Source organism: Cetorhinus maximus, unplaced genomic scaffold (assembly GCF_964194155.1).
Source record: "Cetorhinus maximus unplaced genomic scaffold, sCetMax3.hap1.1 HAP1_SCAFFOLD_2749, whole genome shotgun sequence".
Classification (NCBI taxonomy): domain Eukaryota; kingdom Metazoa; phylum Chordata; class Chondrichthyes; order Lamniformes; family Cetorhinidae; genus Cetorhinus; species Cetorhinus maximus.
In genome coordinates, this window is record NW_027598681.1 from 16,986 (window position 1) to 37,500 (window position 20,515).

A 20,515-nucleotide genomic window follows, 5' to 3' on the forward strand; every position below is an offset into this window, starting at 1 on the left:
GTCTCTCTCTCTGTCTCGCTCTGTTTCTATGCCTCTCTCTCTGTCGCTCTCTTGCTCTCTCTCTCTCTCACTTGTCTCTGACTCCCTCTCTCTCTTTTTCTGTCTGTCTGTCTCTGTCTGTCTGTCTGTTTGTCTCTCCCTCTCTCTGTCTCACTCTCTGACTGTCTCTTTTTCCCTGTCTCTCTCTCGCTCTCTCTCTCTGCCTATCTGTCTCCCTGTCTCCTCTCTCTCTCTATCTCTGTCTCTGCCACCATCTCTCACTCTCTCTCCATCTCTCTCTCTCTGCCTCTCTCTTTCCCTGTCTCTTTCTCTCTCATTCTCTCTGCCTCTCCCTCTCTCTCTGTCTCTCTCTCTCTGACTCTCACTCCCTGTCACTCTCTCTCTGCCTCTCTCTCTCTCTCTCTCTAGGCCTCTAACGCTGTCTCTGCCTGTCTGTCCATCTCTCTCTCTCTCTGCCTCTCTCTCTCACTCTGAGCCTCACTCTCCGTTTGTCTCTGTCTCTGTCTATCTATCTCTGCCTCTCTATCTGTGCCTCTCTCTCTCTGTCTCTCTCTCTCTCTCTCTATCTCTGCCTCTGTATCTGTGCCTCTCTATGTCTCTGTCTCTTTCTCGCTCTCTGTCTCTGTCTCTGTCTCTCTCTCTCTGCCTCTCTCTCTCTCTCTCTGTCTCTCTCTCTCTCTCTCTGTCTCTCTCACTGTCTCTCTCCCTTTCTCTCTCTCTCTCTCTCTATGTCTCTCTCTCTCTCTGTCTGTCTGCCTTTCTCTCTCTCCTTCCAGCCAAGTGCTAGAAAAGGGGACTAGGACAGATAGGTGCTTGATGGCCGGCAGGGACATGATGGGCTGAAGGGCCTGTTTCTGTGCTGTATATCTCTATGACTCTCTTTCTCCCTCCCTCTGCTTCTCTCGTTTATCTCTCTCCCTATTTATCTCTCTCACTCTCGTTCTCTGCCTCTCTGCCTCTGTGTCTCACTCTTTCTCTGTCTCTGACACCTTCGTTCTCTCTCTCTCTCTCTCTCTCTCTCTCTCTCTCCCTGTCTGTCTTTCTTTCTAGCTCCGTTTTTCTCTCTCACACCCTCTGTCCCTCACTGCCCCTCTGTCTATCTCACTGACCCCTGTTTCTCTCTCTCTCTCTCTCTGTCCCTCTGTCTCTCTGTCTCTCTCTCTCTCTATCTATCTCGCTGCCCCTCTGTCTATCTCACGGTCCCCCTGTCTCTCTCTCTCTCTCTCTCTCTCTGTCCCTCTGTCTCTCTCTCTCTCTATCTATCTCGCTGCCCCTCTGTCTATCACACTGTCCCCCGGTCTCTCTGTCTCTCTCTCTGTCCTTCTGTCTCTCTCTCTCTCTATCTATCTCTCTGTCCCTCTCTCTCTCTCTCTCTCTCTCTCTCTGTCCCCCTGTCTCTCTCTCTCTCTGCCTCTCTCTCTCTGTCTCTCTCTCTCTCTGTGTTCCTCTGTCTCTCTCTCTCTCTCTCTCTCTGTTTCTCTCTCTCTCTCTCTCTGTCCCTCTGTCTCTCTCTCTCTCTGTCCCCTGTCTCTGTCCTCCGTCAATCTCTCTCTCCGTCTCTCTGTCCCTCTCTGTCTCTCTCTCTCTGTCCCTCTGTCTCTCTCTCTCTCTTTCTCTCTTTCTCTCTCTCTCTCTCTTTCTCTCTGTCTCTCTCTCTCTCTCTCTCTGTCCCTCTGTCTCTCTCTCTCTCTCTCTTCGTCTCTCTGTCCCTCTCTCTCTCTCTGTCCCTCTTTCTCTCTCACTCCCTTTCTCTCTGTCTCTCTCTCTCTCTCTCTCCATCTCTCTCTCTCTGCCCCCTGTTTCCCTGTCCCCCTGTTGCACTCTCTCACTGTCTCTCATATCCCACCCCTCTCTCTCTCTCTCTCTCTCTCTCTCTCTCTCAGTTCCCTGTATCTCGGTCCCCCTGTCGCTCTCTCTCTCCATTTCTTCGCTTCTCTGGCTCTCCCCCTCACCCTCTCTCTCTCTGTCTCTCTTTCGCCCTGTCTATCTCTCTCTGCCCCTGTCTCTCTGTCACTCGGTCACGCTGCCTCTGTTCCTGTCCCCCTGTCTCTCTCTCTCTGTCTCTCTTTCTCACTGTCCCCCTGTCGCTCTCTCTCTGTCTCTCTCTCTCTCTCTCCCTCCCTCTGTCTCTGTCTCTGTCTCTCTCTATCAGTCCCCCTCTATCTGTCTCCCTGTCACTCCCTCTCTCTCTCTCTACCTCCCCCTCTCTCTCTCTCACACTCCCTCTCTCCCCCTCCACCCGGTCTGATTCCTGTGGGAGGGAACTCTGCACTGCCTGGGGCTCTCTGGATCCAGACTCTAAGGACGGGAACAGTGAGAGGGAAAGAGTTTCCCCAGTGGGGGACATCTGGGAACGTGGGGAGCTGAGGGGTGGGAGAGGCCGGGGAATTGTGCTGTGGCCCACGGCAGTGTGTAGCTGTGGGCTGGGGTGGGTAAGAACGAGGAAGCAGTGAGAGACGGAGAGCAGCACCCAAACATTTCAGCTATTCACCTCCTGACTGGAAGAGGCAGATCAGGGAAAGTATAAAGGACGGGGAGAAAAGAATCTGTGAAAAATTCCTTCCCCTGGACTCACAGCAACAAGAAACTGGGAAACAGAAACCAAAAGATGTCCAGGTTAACCAGACCCCAGACGGCCGGGAGTTTTATATCGACTGGTCAGGGACTCCAGCGATCATGTCCCACTCCTCTCAGCGCTACAGACACCAGTAACACAGGAGAGGAAGTGTATCTAATGCACTGGGACACCCGGTCCTAGAGGGGGAAAGGACAGTGTATCTAACGCACTGTGACACCCGGTCCCAGAGGGGGAAAGGACAGCGTATCTAATGTACTGTGACACCCGGTCCCAGAGGGGGAAAGGACAGCGTATCTAATGCACTGTGACACCCGGTCCCAAAGGGGGAAAGGACAGTGTATCTAACGCACTGTGACACCCGGTCCCAGAGGGGGAAAGGACAGTGTATCTAACGCACTGTGACACCCGGTCCCAGAGGGGGAAAGGACAGTGTATCTAACGCACTGTGACACCCGGTCCCAGAGGGGGAAAGGACAGTGTATCTAACGCACTGTGACACCCGGTCCCAGAGGGGGAAAGGACAGTGTATCTAACGCACTGTGACACCCGGTCCCAGAGGGGGAAAGGACAGTGTATCTAACGCACTGTGACACCCGGTCCCAGAGGGGGAAAGGACAGTGTATCTAACGCACTGTGACACCCGGTCCCAGAGGGGGAAAGGACGGTGTATCTGAGGGTTTTGCTCTCAGTCCCAGGCCGGCTGTTCGATCAGCTCTCCATAGGCCCGGGATGCAGCCTGGGTGTTTCCTGCTCTGTGTGTGGGTTGTGAGAGGAAGGAGAGAGGGTCCGGTGGAGTGAATCAGGAATCTGTCTGGATGGACAGTGGAATGATGCCGATCTCAGCTTCTCTTTCTTTCTCTCATTCTGACACTCTCTCTCTCTTCTCTCCATCTGTCTCTCTATCTCTCTCTCACACTCAGCTTTCCCTTTCATTACCTCGTTCTATCTCTGTCAATCTTTCTCACTCCAAATACTCTTTTCCAATGTCTCCTTCTCTCTCTTTCTGTCTGTCTGTCTGTCTCTCTGCCCCTGACTCTCTCTCTCTCTCTGTCTGTCTGTCTATCTATCTGTCTCTGTCTCTGTCCCTGACTCTCTTTCTTTCTCTCTCTGTTTCTCTCTCTGTGTTTGTCTGTCCCTCCGTCGGTCTCTCTCTCAGTCTCTGTGACACCCTCTCTCTCTGTCGCTCTCTTGCTATCTCTCTCTCACTTGTCTCTGACACCCTCTCTCTCTTTATCTGTCTGTCTCTGTCTGTCTGTCTGCTTGTCTCTCCCTCTCGCTGTCTCACTCTCTGCCTGTCTCTTTTTCCCTGTTTCTCTCTCCGTCTCTTTCTGTCTCTCTCTGTCTCTCTCTCTCTTTCTCTCACTCTGTCTCTCTCTCTCTCTTTCTCCCTTTCTGTCTCTCTCTCCCCCTGTCTCTGTCTCTCTCTCTCTCTCGGTCCCGCTGCCTCTGTCCCTGTCCCCCTGTCTCTCTCTCTATCTCTGTCTCTCTCTCTCTCTCTGTCCCCCTGTCGCTCTCTCTCTGTCTCTCTCTCTCTCTCTCTCCCTCTGCCTCTGTCTCTGTCTCTCAGTCCCACTCTATCTGTCTCCCTGTCATTCCCTCTCTTTCTCTACCTCCCCATGTCTCTCTCACACTCCCTCTCTCCCCCTCCACCCGGTCTGATCGCTGTGGGAGGGAGCTCTGCACTGCCTGGGGCTCTCTGGATCCAGACTCTAAGGACGGGAACAGTGAGAGGGAAAGAGTTCCCCCAGTGGGGGAAATCTGGGAACGTGGGGAGCTGAGGGGTGGGAGAGGCCGGGGAATTGTGCTGTGGCCCACGGCAGTGTGTAGCTGTGGGCTGGGGTGGGTCAGAACGAGGAAGCAGTGAGAGACGGAGAGCAGCACCCAAACATTTCAGCTATTCACCTCCTGACTGGAAGAGGCAGATCAGGGAAAGTATAAAGGACGGGGAGAAAATAATCTGTGAAAAATTACTTCCCCTGGACTCACAGCAACAAGAAACTGGGAAACAGAAACCAAAAGATGTCCAGGTTAACCAGACCCCAGACGGCCGGGAGTTTTATATCGACAGGTCAGGGACTCCAGCGATCATGTCCCACTCCTCTCAGCGCTACAGACACCAGTAACACAGGAGAGGAAGCGTATCTAACGCACTGTGACACCCGGTCCTAGAGGGGGAAAGGACAGCGTATCTAACGCACTGTGACACCCGGTCCCAGAGGGGGAAAGGACAGTGTATCTAACGCACTGTGACACGCACTCCCAGAGGGGGAAAGGACAGTGTATCTAACGCACTGTGACACCCGGTCCCAGAGGGGGAAAGGACAGCGTATCTAACGCACTGTGACACCCGGTCCCAGAGGGGGAAAGGACAGTGTATCTAACGCACTGTGACACCCGATCCCAGAGGGGGAAAGGACAGTGTATCTAACGCACTGTGACACCCGGTCCCAGAGGGGGAAAGGACAGCGTATCTAACGCACTGTGACACCCGGTCCCAGAGGGGGAAAGGACAGTGTATCTAACGCACTGTGACACCCGGTCCCAGAGGGGGAAAGGACAGTGTATCTAACGCACTGTGACACCCGGTCCCAGAGGGGGAAAGGACAGTGTATCTAACGCACTGTGACACCCGGTCCCAGAGGGGGAAAGGACAGTGTATCTAACGCACTGTGACACCCGGTCCCAGAGGGGGTAAGGACAGTGTATCTAACGCACTGTGACACCCGGTCCCAGGGGGGGAAAGGACAGTGTATCTAACGCACTGTGACACCTGGTCCCAGAGGGGGAAAGGACAGCGTATCTAACGCACTGTGACACCCTGTCCCAGAGGGGGAAAGGACAGTGTATCTAACGCACTGTGACACCCGGTCCCAGAGGGGGAAAGGACAGCGTATCTAACGCACTGTGACACCCGGTCCCAGAGGGGGAAAGGACAGCGTATCTAACGCACTGTGACACCCGGTCCCAGAGGGGGAAAGGACAGCGTATCTAACGCACTGTGACACCCGGTCCCAGAGGGGGAAAGGACAGTCTATCTAACGCACTGTGACACCCGGTTCCAGAGGGGGGAATGGACAGTGTATCTAACGCACTGTGACACCCGGTCCCAGAGGGGGAAAGGACAGTGTATCTAACGCACTGTGACACCCGGTCCCAGAGGGGGAAAGGACAGTGTATCTAACGCACTGTGACACCCGGTCCCAGAGGGGGAAAGGACAGTGTATCTAACGCACTGTGACACCCGGTCCCAGAGGGGTTAAGGACAGTGTATCTGAGGGTTTTGCTCTCAGTCCCAGGCCGGCTGTTCGATCAGCTCTCCATAGGCCCGGGATGCAGCCTGGGAGTTTCCTGCTCTGTGTGTAGGTTGTGAGAGGAAGGAGAGAGGGTCCGGTGGAGTGAATCAGGAATCTGTCTGGATGGACAGTGGAATGATGCCGATCTCAGCTTCTCTTTCTTTCTCTCATTCTGAAACTCTCTCTCTCTTCTCTCCATCTGTCTCTCTATCTCTCTCTCACACTCAGCTTTCTCCTTCATTACCTCGTTCTATCTCTGTCAATCTTTCTCACTCCAAATACTCTTTTCCAATGTCTCCTCTCTCTCTCTGTCTGTCTGTCTGTCTCTCTGCCCCTGACTCTCTCTCTCTCTCTTCTGTCTCTGTCTCTGCCGCTGACTCTCTCTCTCTGTATCTCTGTCTCTGCCCCTGACTCTCTCTCTCTCTCTGTCTGTCTGTCTCTGACTCTGTCTCTGCCCCTGACTCTCTTTCTTTCTCTCTCTGTTTCTCTCTCTGTGTTTGTCTGTCCCTCCGTCGGTCTCTCTCTCAGTCTCTGTGACACCCTCTCTCTCTGTCTTTCTCTCTGTCTCTGTGACACCCTCTCTCTCTGTCTCTCTCTCTGTCTCGCTCTGTTTCTATGCCTCTCTCTCTGTCGCTCTCTTGCTCTCTCTCTGTCTCACTTGTCTCTGACACCCTCTCTCTCTTTATCTGTCTGTCTCTGTCTGTCTGTCTGTCTGCTTGTCTCTCCCTCTCGCTGTCTCACTCTCTGCCTGTCTCTTTTTCCCTGTTTCTCTCTCTGTCTCTCTCTGTCTCTATCTCTCACTCTGTCTCTCTCTCTCTTTCTCCCTGTCTGTCTCTCTCTCCCCCTGTCTCTGTCTCTCTCTCTCTCGGTCCCGCTGCCTTTGTCCCTGTCCCCCTGTCTCTCTCTCTCTCTCTCTCTCTGTCTCTCTCTGTCTCTCTCTCTGTCTCTCTCTCTCTCTCTCTCTCTGTCTCCCTGTCGCTCTCTCTCTGTCTCTCTCTCTCTCTCTCTCCATCTGTCTCTGTCTCTGTCTCTCAGTCCCCCTCTATCTGTCTCCCTGTCACTCCCTCTCTCTCTCTACCTCTCCCTCTCTCTCTCTCTCACTCCCTCTCTCCCCCTCCACCCGGTCGGAACCCTGTGGGAGGGAGCTCCGCACTGCCTCGGGTTCTCTAGATCCAGACTCTAAGGACGGGAACAGTGAGAGGGAAAGAGTTTCCCCAGTGGGGGAAATCTGGGAACGTGGGGAGCTGAGGGGTGGGAGAGGCCGGGGAATTGTGCTGTGGCCCACGGCAGTGTGTAGCTGTGGGCTGGGGTGAGTCAGAACGAGGAAGCAGTGAGAGACGGAGAGCAGCACCCAAACATTTCAGCTATTCACCTCCTGACTGGAAGAGGCAGATCAGGGGAAGTATAAAGGACTGGGAGAAAAGAATCTGTGAAAAATTCCTTCCCCTGGACTCACAGCAACAAGAAACTGGGAAACAGAAACCAAAAGATGTTCAGGTTAACCAGACCCCAGACGGCCGGGAGTTTTATATCGACAGGTCAGGGACTCCAGCGATCACATCCCACTCCTCCCAGCGCTACAGACACCAGTAACACAGGAGACAAAGTGGATCTCACGCACTGTGACACCCGGTCCCAGAGGGGGAAAGGACAGTGTATCTAACGCACTGTGACACCCACTCCCAGAGTGGGAAAGGACAGTGTATCTAACGCACTGTGACACCCGGTCCCAGAGGGGGAAAGGACAGTGTATCTAACGCACTGTGACACCCGGTCCCAGAGGGGGAAAGGACAGTGTATCTAACGCACTGTGACACCCGGTCCCAGAGGGGGAAAGGACAGTGTATCTAACGCACTGTGACACCCGGTCCCAGAGGGGGAAAGGACAGTGTATCTAACGCACCTTGACACCCGGTCCCAGAGGGGGAAAGGACAGTGTATCTAACGCACTGTGACACCCGGTCCCAGAGGGGGAAAGGACAGTGTATCTAACGCACTGTGACACCCGGTCCCAGAGGGGGAAAGGACAGTGTATCTAACGCACTGTGACACCCGGTCCCAGAGGGGGAAAGGACAGTGTATCTAACGCACTGTGACACCCGGTCCCAGAGGGGGAAAGGACAGTGTATCTAACGCACTGTGACACCCGGTCCCAGAGGGGGAAAGGACAGCGTATCTAACGCACTGTGACACCCGGTCCCAGAGGGCGGAAAGGACAGTGTATCTAACGCACTGTGACTCCCGGTCCCAGAGGGGGAAAGGACAGCGTATCTAACGCACTGTGACACACGGTCCCAGAGGGGGAAAGGACAGCGTATCTAACGCACTGTGACACCCGGTCCCAGAGGGGGAAAGGACAGCGTATCTAACGCACTGTGACACCCGGTCCCAGAGGGGGAATGGACAGCGTATCTAACGCACTGTGACACCCGGTCCCAGAGGGGGAAAGGACAGTGTATCTAACGCACTGTGACACCCGGTCCCAGAGGGGGAATGGACAGCGTATCTAACGCACTGAGACACCCGGTCCCAGAGGGGGAATGGACAGCGTATCTAACGCACTGTGACACCCGGTCCCAGAGGGGGAAAGGACAGCGTATCTAACGCACTGTGACACCCGGTCCCAGAGGGGGAATGGACAGCGTATCTAACGTACTGAGACACCCGGTCCCAGAGGGGGAATGGACAGCGTATCTAACGCACTGTGACACCCGGTCCCAGAGGGGGAAAGGACAGTGTATCTAACGCACTGTGACACCCGGTCCCAGAGGGGGAATGGACAGCGTATCTAACGCACTGAGACACCCGGTCCCAGAGGGGGAATGGACAGCGTATCTAACGCACTGTGACACCCGGTCCCAGAGGGGGAAAGGACAGTGTATCTAACGCACTGTGACACCCGGTCCCAGAGGGGGAAAGGACAGTGTATCTAACGCACTGTGACACCCGGTCCCAGAGGGGGGAATGGACAGTGTATCTAACGCACTGTGACACCCGGTCCCAGAGGGGGAAAGGACAGTGTATCTAACGCACTGTGACACCCGGTCCCAGAGGGGGAAAGGACAGTGTATCTAACGCACTGTGACACCCGGTCCCAGAGGGGGAAAGGACAGTGTATCTAACGCACTGAGACACCCGGTCCCAGAGGGGGAATGGACAGTGTATCTAACGCACTGTGACACCCGGTCCCAGAGGGGGAAAGGACAGCGTATCTAACGCACTGTGACACCCGGTCCCAGAGGGGGAAAGGACAGCGTATCTAACGCACTGTGACACCCGGTCCCAGAGGGGGAAAGGACAGTGTATCTAACGCACTGTGACACCCGGTCCCAGAGGGGGAAAGGACAGTGTATCTAACGCACTGTGACACCTGGTCCCAGAGGGGTTAAGGACAGTGTATCTAACGCACTGTGACACCCGGTCCCAGAGGGGGAAAGGACAGTGTACCTAACGCACTGTGACACCCGGTCCCAGAGGGGTTAAGGGCAGTGTATCTGAGGGTTTTGCTCTCAGTCCCAGGCCGGCTGTTCGATCAGCTCTCCATAGGCCCGGGATGCAGCCTGGGCGTTTCCTGCTCTGTGTGTGGGTTGTGAGAGGAAGGAGAGAGGGTCTGGTGGAGTGAATCAGGAATCTGTCTGGATGGACAGTGGAATGATGCCGATCTCAGCTTCTCTTTCTTTCTCTCATTCTGACACTCTCTCTCTGTTCTCTCCATCTGTCTCTCTATCTCTCTCTCACACTCAGCTTTCTCCTTCATTACCTCGTTCTATCTCTGTCAATCTTTCTCACTCCATATTCTCTTTTCCAATATCTCCTTCTCTCTGTCTGTCTGTCTGTCTCTGCCCCTGACTCTCTCTCTGTCTGTCTATCTGTCTGTCTCTGTCTCTGCCCCTGACTCTCTCTCTCTCTGTCTCTCTCTCTCTCTGTCTATCTGTCTGTCTCTGTCTCTGCCCCTGACGCTCTCTATCTCTGTCTCTCTCTCTCTGTCTATCTGTCTGTCTCTGTCTCTGCCCCTGACTCTCTCTCTTTCTGTCTCTCTCTCTGTCTCTCTCCCTCTCTCTCTTTCTCTCTGTCCCTCTGTTGGTCTCTCTCTCTGTCTCTGCCACCCTCTCTCACTCTCTCGCTGTCTCTCTCTCTTTCTGTCTCATTCTCTCTGCCTCTCCCTGTCTCTTTGTCTCTGTTTTTCTCTCTCTCTCTCTGTCTCTCTCTCTACCTGTCTTCCTCTCTCTCTCTCTCTGTCTCTTTGACACTCTCTCTCTCCATCTGCCTGTTTCTCTTTCTCTCCCTCTCCCTCTGCCTCTCTCTCTGTCTCCCTCTCTCTCTCTGCCTCTCTGTCTCTCACTCTGCACCTCTCTATCTGTTTGTTTCTCTTTCTCTCTCTCTCTCTCTCTCTCTCTCTCTCTCTCTCTCCCTTTCTCTCTCCCATTCTCCCTCTCTCTCCCTCTCCCTCTCTCCCTCTCTCTCCCTCTCTCTCTCTCTCTTTCCTTCTCTCCCTCTCCCTATGCCTCTAACTCTGCCTGTCTGGTCCTCTCTCTCTCTCCTTGTGTCTCTCCCTCTCTATGTCTCTCTGCCTCTCACCCTGAGCCTCACTTTCCTTTTGCCTCTCTCTCTGTCTCTGCCACCCTCTCTCACACTCTCTCTCTGTCTGTCTGTCTCTCTCTGTCACTTTCTCTCTGCCTCTCTCTTACCCTGTCTCTTTCTCTCCCTTTCTCTCTCATTCTCTCTGCCTCTCCCCCTCTCTATGTCTCTGTTTCTCTCTCCCTCTGTCTGTATCTCACTCCCTGCCTCTCTCCTTCTCTCTCTGCCTGCCTCTCTCTGACTCCCTCTTGCTCTCTGCTTCTCTCCTTTGTCTCTCCCTCTCTCTCTTTCTCTATGCCTCTAACTCTGTCTCTGCCTGTCTGTCCATCACTCTCTCCCTCTCTCTCTTTTTGTCTCTCTCTCTCTCTCACTCTGAACCTCGCTTTCCTTTTGTCTCTGTCTCTGTCTATCTCTCTCTGCCTCTCTCTCTCTCTCTTTCTCTGTCTGTCTGCCTTTCTCTCTCTCCTTCCAGCCAAGTGCTAGAAAAGGGGACTAGGACAGATAGGTGCTTGATGGCTGTCAGGGACATGATGGGCTGAAGGGCCTGTTTCTGTGCTGTATATCTCCATGACTCTCTCTCTCTCCCTCTCTCTGCTTCTCCCGGTTATCTCTCTCGGTCTGAGAGGGGGAAAGGACAGCCTATCTCAGTGACCCCCACCCATTCTGATATACGCCACTGAAGTCTGTTTCTTGGCAGGGGATCGGATGGTCTGGTGCGGCTGCATTAATCCCCAGTGATGGACTCGAATCCTGGGATAGGCCCCCCCACCGTCCCTCTGATGGTTTGCGGGCAGGGCCCATCGCAAGGGCAGGAAAGGACCAGGCTTCATTCCCGGCCTAGTGCGGAGAACCCCTCCCTCCCCGCCGGTTAAGTGACGAGGAGGCATGAGTTAATGGTGGCTTCCGTTGCCTGGACTACCGACGGCTAAATAGTGAGGGGGGGGGCGTTGGCAGCCGGCGGGATCTTGCTGTGCGTACGCTGGCAGCCGGGGTTTTCCGGCATCACAATGGTGGCCGCTCGGCGCAGAGGTTTCGGTAATAATTCGGTAGGTCTGAAGGAGCCTTCGTAGCCCGGTGTCGGTTAACGCTAAGTGTTTATCGGCTCTTGGGTTATTTTTAAAGTCAAGCGTGCCAGTTGGGAGCTGTCTCCGTGCTGGCTGGTACACAGGTCTCAGTCCCACGCGAGGCTGACCGGCTGGTGCAGGGCCCACGCACCCTCTGACCTCACCGTGTGGGCATCACAGGGACTCAGCCCCACGTTAACCCCCCCAAATGTGCCAGCGGTTGATGCTCAGACTTGTCCCTCTGCACAGGAAGAGGGAGTAAGTGTTTTACAGAGACAGACATGAAGTCGTTGTTCATTTTCGATCGGTGAGATTGACAGGGATTTTGGTCTTTAATGGTTTCCTGGCGGCGCTCGCAAGGGCTGTCTCATCTCCAACACTAACCTCCAGCCCAGAATCGCTTCCCTCGCACCATTTTCAACCATTTTCACCTGCACCGATAACCCTCCCTATCTCTGTAACCTCCTCCAGCCCCTACACCCCTCCCTATCTCTGTAACCTCCTCCAGCCCCTACACCCCTCCCTATCTCTGTAACCTCCTCCAGCCCCTACAACCCTCCCTATCTCTGTAACCTCCTCCAGCCCCCTACAACCCTCCCTATCTATGTAACCTCCTCCAGCTCCGACAACCCTCCCTATCTCTGTAACGTCCTCCAGCCGCAACAACCCTCCCAATCTCTGTAACCTCCTCCAGCCCCTACAACCCTCCCTATCTCTGTAACCTCCTCCAGTCCCCTACACCCCTCCCTATCTCTGTAACCTCCTCCAGCCCCTACACCCCTCCCTATCTCTGTAACCTCCTCCAGCCCCGACAACCCTCCCTATCTCTGTAACCTCCTCCAGCCCCTACAACTCTCCCTATCTCTGTAACCTCCTCCAGCCCCAACGATTCTCCCTATCTCTGTAACCTCCTCCAGCCCCTATAACCCTCCCTATCTCTGTAACCTCCTCAAGCCCCTACAACCCACCCTATCTCTGTAACCTCCTCCAGCCCCTACAACCCTCCCTATCTCCGTAATCTCCTCCAGTCCCCTACACCCCTCCCTATCTTTGTAACCTCCTCCAGCCCCTACTTCCCTCCCTATCTCTGTAACCCCCTCCAGTCCCTACACCCTTCCCTATCTCTGTAACCTCCTCCAGCCCCTATAACCCTCCCTATCTCTGTAACCTCCTCAAGCCCCTACAACCCACCCTATCTCTGTAACCTCCTCCAGCCCCTACAACCCTCCCTATCTCCGTAATCTCCTCCAGTCCCCTACACCCCTCCCTATCTTTGTAACCTCCTCCAGCCCCTACTTCCCTCCCTATCTCTGTAACCCCCTCCAGTCCCTACACCCTTCCCTATCTCTGTAACCCCCTCCAGCCCCGACAACCCTCCCTATCTCTGTAACCTCCTCCAGCCCCTACACCCCCTCCCTATCTCTGTAACCTCCTCCAGTCCCTACAACCCTCCCTATCTCTGTAACCTCCTCCAGCCCCTACACCCCTCCCTATCTCTGTAATCTCCTCCAGCCCCTACACCCCCTCCCTATCTCTGTAATCTCCTCCAGCCCCTACACCCCCTCCCTATCTCTGTAACCTCCTCCAGCCCCTACAACCCTCCCTAGCTCTGTAATCTCCTCCAGCCCCTACTTCCCTCCCTATCTCTGTAACCTCCTCCAGCCCCACAACCCTCCCAATCTCTGTAATCTCCTCCAGCCCCTACACCCTCCCTATCTCTGTAACCTCCTCCAGCCCCTACAACACTCCCTATCTCTGTAACCTCCTCCAGCCCCTACAACCCTCCATCTCTGTAACCTCCTCCAGCCCCTACAACCCTCCCTATCTCTGTAATCTCCTCCAGCCCCTACACCCTCCCTATCTCTGTAACCTCCTCCAGCCCCTACAACACTCCCTATCTCTGTAACCTCCTCCAGCCCCTACAACCCTCCATCTCTGTAACCTCCTCCAGCCCCTACACCCCCTCCCTATCTCTGTAACCTCCTCCAGCCCCTACACCCCTCCCCATCTCTGTAACCTCCTCCAGCCCCTACACCCCCTCCCTATCTCTGTAACCTCCTCCAGCCCCTACACCCCTCCCTATCTCTGTAACCTCCTCCAGCCCCTACACCCCTCCCTATCTCTGTAACCGCCTCCAAATCTACAACCCCCCGAGATCGCTGTGCTCCATCCAATTCCAGCCTCTTGTGCGTACCCAAATTCCCATTGCTCCACCATTGTTGTTTCAATCTCAGGATGAGGGAGTCACTATCTACTCCAGCATCTATTGCCCACCCCTTATTGCCCCTTGAGAAGGTGGTGGGTGAGCCACCTTCTTGAGCCGCTGCAGTCCCCGTGTGGTGTAGGTACACCCACAGCGCTGTTAGGGAGGGAGTTCCAGGATTTGGGCCCAGCGACAGTGAAGGAACGGCCGGTATATTTCCCAAGTCGGGATGGGTGAGGGGCTCGGAGGGGAACTTCCAGGTGGTGGTGTTCCCCATGTGTCTGCTGCCCTCGTCCTTCTAGATGGTAGAGGTCATGGGTTTGGGCGGCGCTGTTGACAGAGCCTTGGTGAGTTGCTGCAGTGCATCTTGTAGATGGTACACACACTGCTGCTACTGTGCGTCGGTGGTGGAGGGAGTGAATGTTTGTGGATGGGGCGCCAATCAAGCGGGGCTGCTTTGTCCTGGACGGTGTCATGTTGTGGGAGCTGCACTCATCCAGGCAAGTGGGGAGTATTCCATCACACTCCTGACTTGTGCCTTGTCGATGGTGGACAGGCTTTGGAGAGTCAGGAGGTAAGTTATTTGCAGTAGTCACAGTATTTATATGGCTAGTCCAGTTTGGTTTCTGGTCAATGGTAACACACACACAGAAACACACACTCACACTCACACACATACACACACTCACAGACACACACACACTCACACACACACACACACACACACTCATACACACTCACACACACATACACACTCACAGACACACACACACTCACAGACACACACACACTCACAGACACACACACACAAACACGCGCACACACACACATTCACAGGTACACACACACACACACAGACACACTCACACACACACACACGCACACTCACAGACACACACACACTCACAGGCACATACACACAGACACGCTCACACACACACACACACACTCCCAGACACACACACACTCACAGGCACACACACACATACTCCCAGACACACACACACTCCCAGACATGCAAACACACACACACTCACAGACACACACACAGACTCACACACAGACTCACAGACACACACACACTCACAGACACACTCACACACACTCCCAGACACACACACGCACACACACACTCACAGACACACACACAGACTGCCAGGCACACACACACACAGACTCACAGACACACTCACACACACACACTCACACAGACACACACACATTCACAGACACACACACACTCACAGACACACTCACACTCACACACTCTCAGACACACACTTTCAGACACACACACACAACACACACAATTCAAAGGCCTATTAAGGCCATTAATGGAGGAATTGAATGAAATCTTTCGCTGCCCGTCCAACCTTACAACAGGCAGAAAGCCCCAGCGACCTGTCGAGTTTTCAGGAAACCTCATCCACGGGGACGGCGGGACGAGGATCCCCGCAGCAATGAAACGTCAGATAAACCTTAACGTTTCACCAACACCAACAGCAACTTCTCGCTGGTGGGACCGAGCCACTCGAGGGGACGTGTCTTTTTTAACCCATTTCAAATTCTTTATTTTTAGTTCTTAAAAATCTTTGTTTCCACTCGGGCAGCTCCGTGGCTCAGGGAGCTTTTCCCCACACGCCTGCCCTCCTCCCTCGCCCGCACAGGCAGCGCTGAGCGCGCGTCCGACGCTGGGCGGTGAAACCGCGGTCCGGCACCCTCCACCGAGCCCACCCGACAAGGGCAAAACTCCTGGCCACACAGACACACGCACACAGAAATTGCACCTCTTCCAGTCTCACGTTTCGAACTCGCACAAACGAACACTTTGGACTCCAAGTCGGTATAAAACACTCTGGTGATATTTATTCACAGTGATTCCTATGTACAGTAAAATATATATACACCATGGGGGAGGTGATGGGGTAGCGGTATTGTCATGTCACTGGACGAGATAGGGGACCCGGGGTCGAATCCCCCTCAAGGCAGATGATGGAATTTGAATTTGATTAAAAATCTGGAGTTGAAAAGTCTTATAATGACCATGAAACCATTGCTGACTGTTGTAAAAAAAACCCATCTGGTTCATTGTTGTTAAAAAAAACCCATCTGGTTCATTGTTGTTAAAAAAAACCCATCTGGTTCATTCTTGTTAAAAAAAAACCCATCTGGTTCATTGTTGTAAAAAAACACATCTAGTTCATTGTTGTAAAAAAACCCATCTGGTTCATTCTTGTTAAAAAAAAACCCATCTGGTTCATTGTTGTAAAAAAACCCTTCTGGTTCATTCTTGTTAAAAAAAAACCCATCTGGTTCATTGTTGTAACAAAACACATCTGGTTCATTCTTGTTAAAAAAAACCATCTGGTTCATTGTTGTAAAAAAACACATCTGGTTCATTCTTGTAAAAAAACCCCATCTGGTTTATTCTTGTTAAAAAAATCCATCTGGTTCATTGTCGTATAAAACCCATCTGGTTCATTGTTGTAAAAAAACACATCTGGTTCATTCTTGTTAAAAAAACCCATCTGGTTCATTGTTGTAAAAAAACCCATCTGGTTCATTGTTGTAAAAAAACCCATCTGGTTCATTGTTGTAAAAAAACCCCATCTGGTTCATTCTTGTTAAAGAAAAACATCTGGTTCATTGTTGTAAAAAAACCCATCTGGTTCATTCTTGTTAAAAAAAAAACCGATCTGGTTCATTGTTGTAAAAAAAACCCATCTGGTTCATTCTTGTTAAAAAAAAACCGATCTGTTTAATTGTTGTAAAAAAAAACCCAGCTGGTTCATTGTTGTAAAAAAAACCCATCTGGTTCATTCTTGTTAAAAAAAAACCCATCTGGTTCATTCTTGTTAAAAAAAAAACATCTGGTTCATTGTTGTAAAAAAACCCATCTGGTTCATTCTTGTTAAAAAAAAAAACCATCTGGTTCATTCTTGTTAAAAAAAAACCCATCTGGTTCATTCTTGTTAAAAAAAAAACATCTGGTTCATTGTTGTAAAAAAACACACCTGGTTCATTGTTGTAAAAAAACCCATCTGGTTCATTGTTGTTAAAAAAAGCCATCTGCTTTATTTTTGTTAAATAAAAAACCCATCTGGTTCATTGTCGTATAAAACCCATCTGGTTCACGGATGTCCTTTAGGGCAGGAAATTGGCCGTCCTTACCCGGTCTGGCCTACACGTGACTCCAGACCCACAGCCATGTGGTTGACTCTGAAATGCCCTCTGAACAAGGGGCAGTTAGGGGATGGGGCAATAAATGCTGGCCTAGCCAGCGACGCCCGCATCCCATGCACAAATAATAAATAAAAGCAGGCATGGTGCTGTGTACCCCTTTCACAGCTTTAATAGTCTCTGTTACACTTTGTGCATTCCTTGGTTGACAATGTGAGGAGTGGGCAGGGGAGAAGGGAATCGGAGAGCAACCAGCGCCCGAAGGTCAGGGGAAGTGAGGGAACTGGGATGTGTATTAGGGAGTGCAGGACTTCCAGGAGAGGGATGTGGCGTTTACTGGACCAGAGGGGCCTTGCTCATCATGACAGCTAAGGACCTCCGGGTGCGAATGAGCCAGAGTCGGTACTCCCGGAGGATCAGATACCCCCGCAGCCTCCGCTGGAAGGGCGCTGGTGCGTCCAGGGACCCGAGGGGATCTTCGACTGGGGAGGGCCTCGCCTGGTGGAGGACGGAGAGGGCGGCGGTGAGGCGCCGCAGCAGGGGCGTGAGGTTGTCGCGGAGCTCGTTAAGGAGGAGGAGGAGGGCGGTCCGGTTGGGACTGAGCTCCCGCTGGTCGTCCAGGACGAGCTGCAGGTACTCCTGGAAGAGGGAGTAGGCCTGGTGGTTCTCCAGCAAGCGCTGCTCATCCGTCATGTTCCGCCAGGCTCGGTAAGGGATGGAGGCCCTGGGCAGGCCGCTGAGCCACAGGCCCTCCGCAGAAAAGTCGCTCCCGTTGAAAGGAACCCCCTGGTTGAGCAGCTGAAAGAGAAAGAGAGGCATTTCAGAACCTGCTGCGCGGAGGAACTCCGGCCGAATCGGACCCTCCCATCCCAAAACATCGGAGGGTCAGCGCCGAGGGAGCGCCGCACTGTTGGAGGGTCAGTGCTGAGGGAGCGCCGCACTGTCGGAGGGTCAGTGCTGAGGGAGAGCCGCACTGTTGGAGGGTCAGTGCTGAGGGAGAGCCGCACTGTCGGAGGGTCAGCGCTGAGGGAGAGCCGCAGTGTCGGAGGGTCAGTGCTGTGGGAGCGCCGCACTGTCGGAGGGTCAGTGCTGAGGGAGAGCCGCACTGTCGGAGGGTCAGTGCTGACGGAGCGCCGCACAGTCGGAGGGTCAGTGCAGAGGGAGCGCCGCACTGTCGGAGGGTCAGTGCTGAGGGAGAGCCGCACTGTCGGACGGTCAGTACTGAGGGAGCGCCGCACTGTCGGAGGGTCAGTGCTGAGGGAGCGCCGCACTGTCGGAGGGTCGGTACTGAGGGAGAGCCGCACTGTCGGAGGGTCGGTACTGAGGGAGAGCCGCACTGTCGGAGGGTCGGTACAGAGGGAGGGCCGCATTGTCGGAGGGTCTCAGGCTTCAGTTGAGGCCATGAGGTGGGGTAGGCCTCAGCCTTCAGTTGACGTCAAGCCCGAGTGGACTTCAGGCTTCAGTTGACATCACCTTGGTGTAGGCCTAAGGCTGGCTCACTTGAGGCTCTGGGCCTCCCCTCTCGCCCCCCCAGGAGATGGCGCTGGGGTGGGTTCTTGTCTGCAGCAGCGGGCGGGGGTGTTACACTCTGACGGAGAGTCCACCGTTTGCTGGGCCCCTCTGCTCCGCACCCTCCTGAGATACTCACGTATGTGTCCAGCAGGCCCTGGGTCTTGTCCTGGAGCGTCCTCACGTAGTCATGGAGCTCCTCGAGGAGCCTGCCAGCCTCCACTGGCGCTGATTCCTGGCTCCCCATCAGTAGCAGGATCACAACACAAAGGTTCGCTGCACAGAGCGAGAGATAGAGAGATAGAGAGAGAGAGAGAGAGATACTGCGTCAAAACGAGAAGCACCAATCGAGGACATAGTGTCCTCGTCAATACTCACACACTGACAGGAATCCAAGGAATCTCTCTCTCCCTCTCTGTGCCTCTCCCCCTCTCCCTGTCTTTCTCTTCCCCAGGATCTCTCTCTCTTTCTTTCTGTCTCTCGGTCTCTATCTCTAGCTCATTGGCTCTCTCCGTCTTCTCTCTCTGCATCTTTCCATTTCCCTTGCTCTGTCTCTATCTCTGTCTCTGTCTCTATCTCTCTTTCTGTCCCTCTCACTCTCTCTGTGTCTCTCTCTCTCTGTCTCTTTCCTGTCTCTCTGTTTCTGTCTCTCTCTCCCCCATCTCTCTCTCTGTCTCTATCTCTCTGTCTCTATCTCTCTTTCTGTCCCTCTCACTCTCTCTCTCTGTTTCTATCTCTGTCTCTCTCTCTCTGTCTCTCTATCTCTCTCTATCTCTCTCTCTCTCTCTGTCTCTCTCTATCTCTCTGTCTATCTCTATCTCTCTGTCTCTCTCTTTCTGTCTCTCTCTCTCTGTCTATCTCTATCTCTCTGTCTATCTCTCTTTCTCTCTCTGTCTCTCTCTTTCTGTCTCTATCTCTCTGTCTCTATCTCTCTCTATCTCTGTCTCTCTCTCTCTGTCTCTCTCTCTCTCTGTCTCTATCTCTCTGTCTCTATCTGTCTCTCTCTCTGTCCCTCCCTCCCTGTCTCTCCCTCTCTGTCTCTCCCTCTCTGTCTCTCCCTCTCTGTCTCTATCTCTCTGTCTCTATCTCTCTCTCTCTCTGTCTCTATCTCTCTTTCTGTCCCTCTCACTCTGTGTCTGTTTTTCTCTCTCTCTGTCTCTCCCTCTCTGTCTCTCCCTCTCTGTCTCTCCCTCTCTGTCTCTATCTCTCTCTCTCTCTCTATCTCTCTTTCTGTCCCTCTCACTCTCTGTGTCTGTTTCTCTCTCTCTCTGTCCTCTCCCTCTGTTCTCTCTCTCTCTCTTCTCTCCCTGTTTCTCTTTCTCTCTCTGTCTCATTCTTTCTCTCTCTCTGTCTCTCTCTCTCTCCTTCTCTCTCACGCTCTTTCTCTATCTGTCACTTGCTGTCTGCCTCTCTTGTGTCTCTCTATTTCCCCGTCTGTCTCTCTCTTTCTCTCTCTTCCTCTCTGTGTCTGTCTCTCTCTCTTCCTCTGTCCTCTCTCTGATCTCTCTCTGTCTCTCTCCTTGTCTCACACTCTTTCTCTCTTTGTCTCTCTGCACCATGCCCCCCAACTGTGTCTTGATCTCTCTCTATCCCTCATGTATCTGTCTATCTCACTCTCATACTTTCTCTCACGGTCCCTTCTCTCTCTCCCTCACTCTCTGTCCGTCTCTCTATCACTGACACTCTCCTTCCTCTCACTCTGACAGCAAGGGAGACAGAAGGAAGGGTTGAGAGGCAGAAACACAGACTGGAGGCAAGGAGACAGAGAGAGGGAGGAACAGAGAGAGAGAGGTGGAGAGCGGGGAGAGACACACACACACACACACACAAACCGTAGGAGAGAGAGTGTGTGAGGGACAGACAGAGAGAAGAGATGGGATGGAGGGATGGAGAGAAAGAAACCTAAGAGAGAGATATATAGAGAGAAAGAGAGACAGGGGGAGAGAGAGAGAGAGAGAGAGTGAATGTGCAGAGAGAGAGGGAGATAGAAAGATATATATAGAGAGAAAGAGAGACAGACAGAGAGAGAAAGGCAGAGGGAGAGAGATGGAGAGAGACAGAGGGAGAGAGACATAGAGAGAGGGAGAAAGAGAGAGAGAGGCACAGAGAG

At 53.3% G+C, this 20,515-nt stretch overlaps 1 protein-coding gene across 1 annotated transcript in view; it reads right to left on the bottom strand.

The window, feature by feature from the left end:
- Window positions 1-17,051: 17,051 nt before the first annotated feature.
- Window positions 17,052-20,515, bottom strand: part of LOC144677605 (cardiotrophin-2-like) — a 4,606-nt gene continuing 1,142 nt past the window's right edge. Inside the window, exons 2-3 of the mRNA XM_078537645.1 lie at window positions 18,545-18,681; window positions 17,052-17,694 (exon numbers count right to left, since the gene is read on the bottom strand). Coding sequence (XP_078393771.1) covers window positions 17,230-17,694; window positions 18,545-18,681 — 602 coding nt within the window. The 3' untranslated portion in view covers window positions 17,052-17,229. The remainder of the gene's footprint in view (window positions 17,695-18,544; window positions 18,682-20,515) is intronic.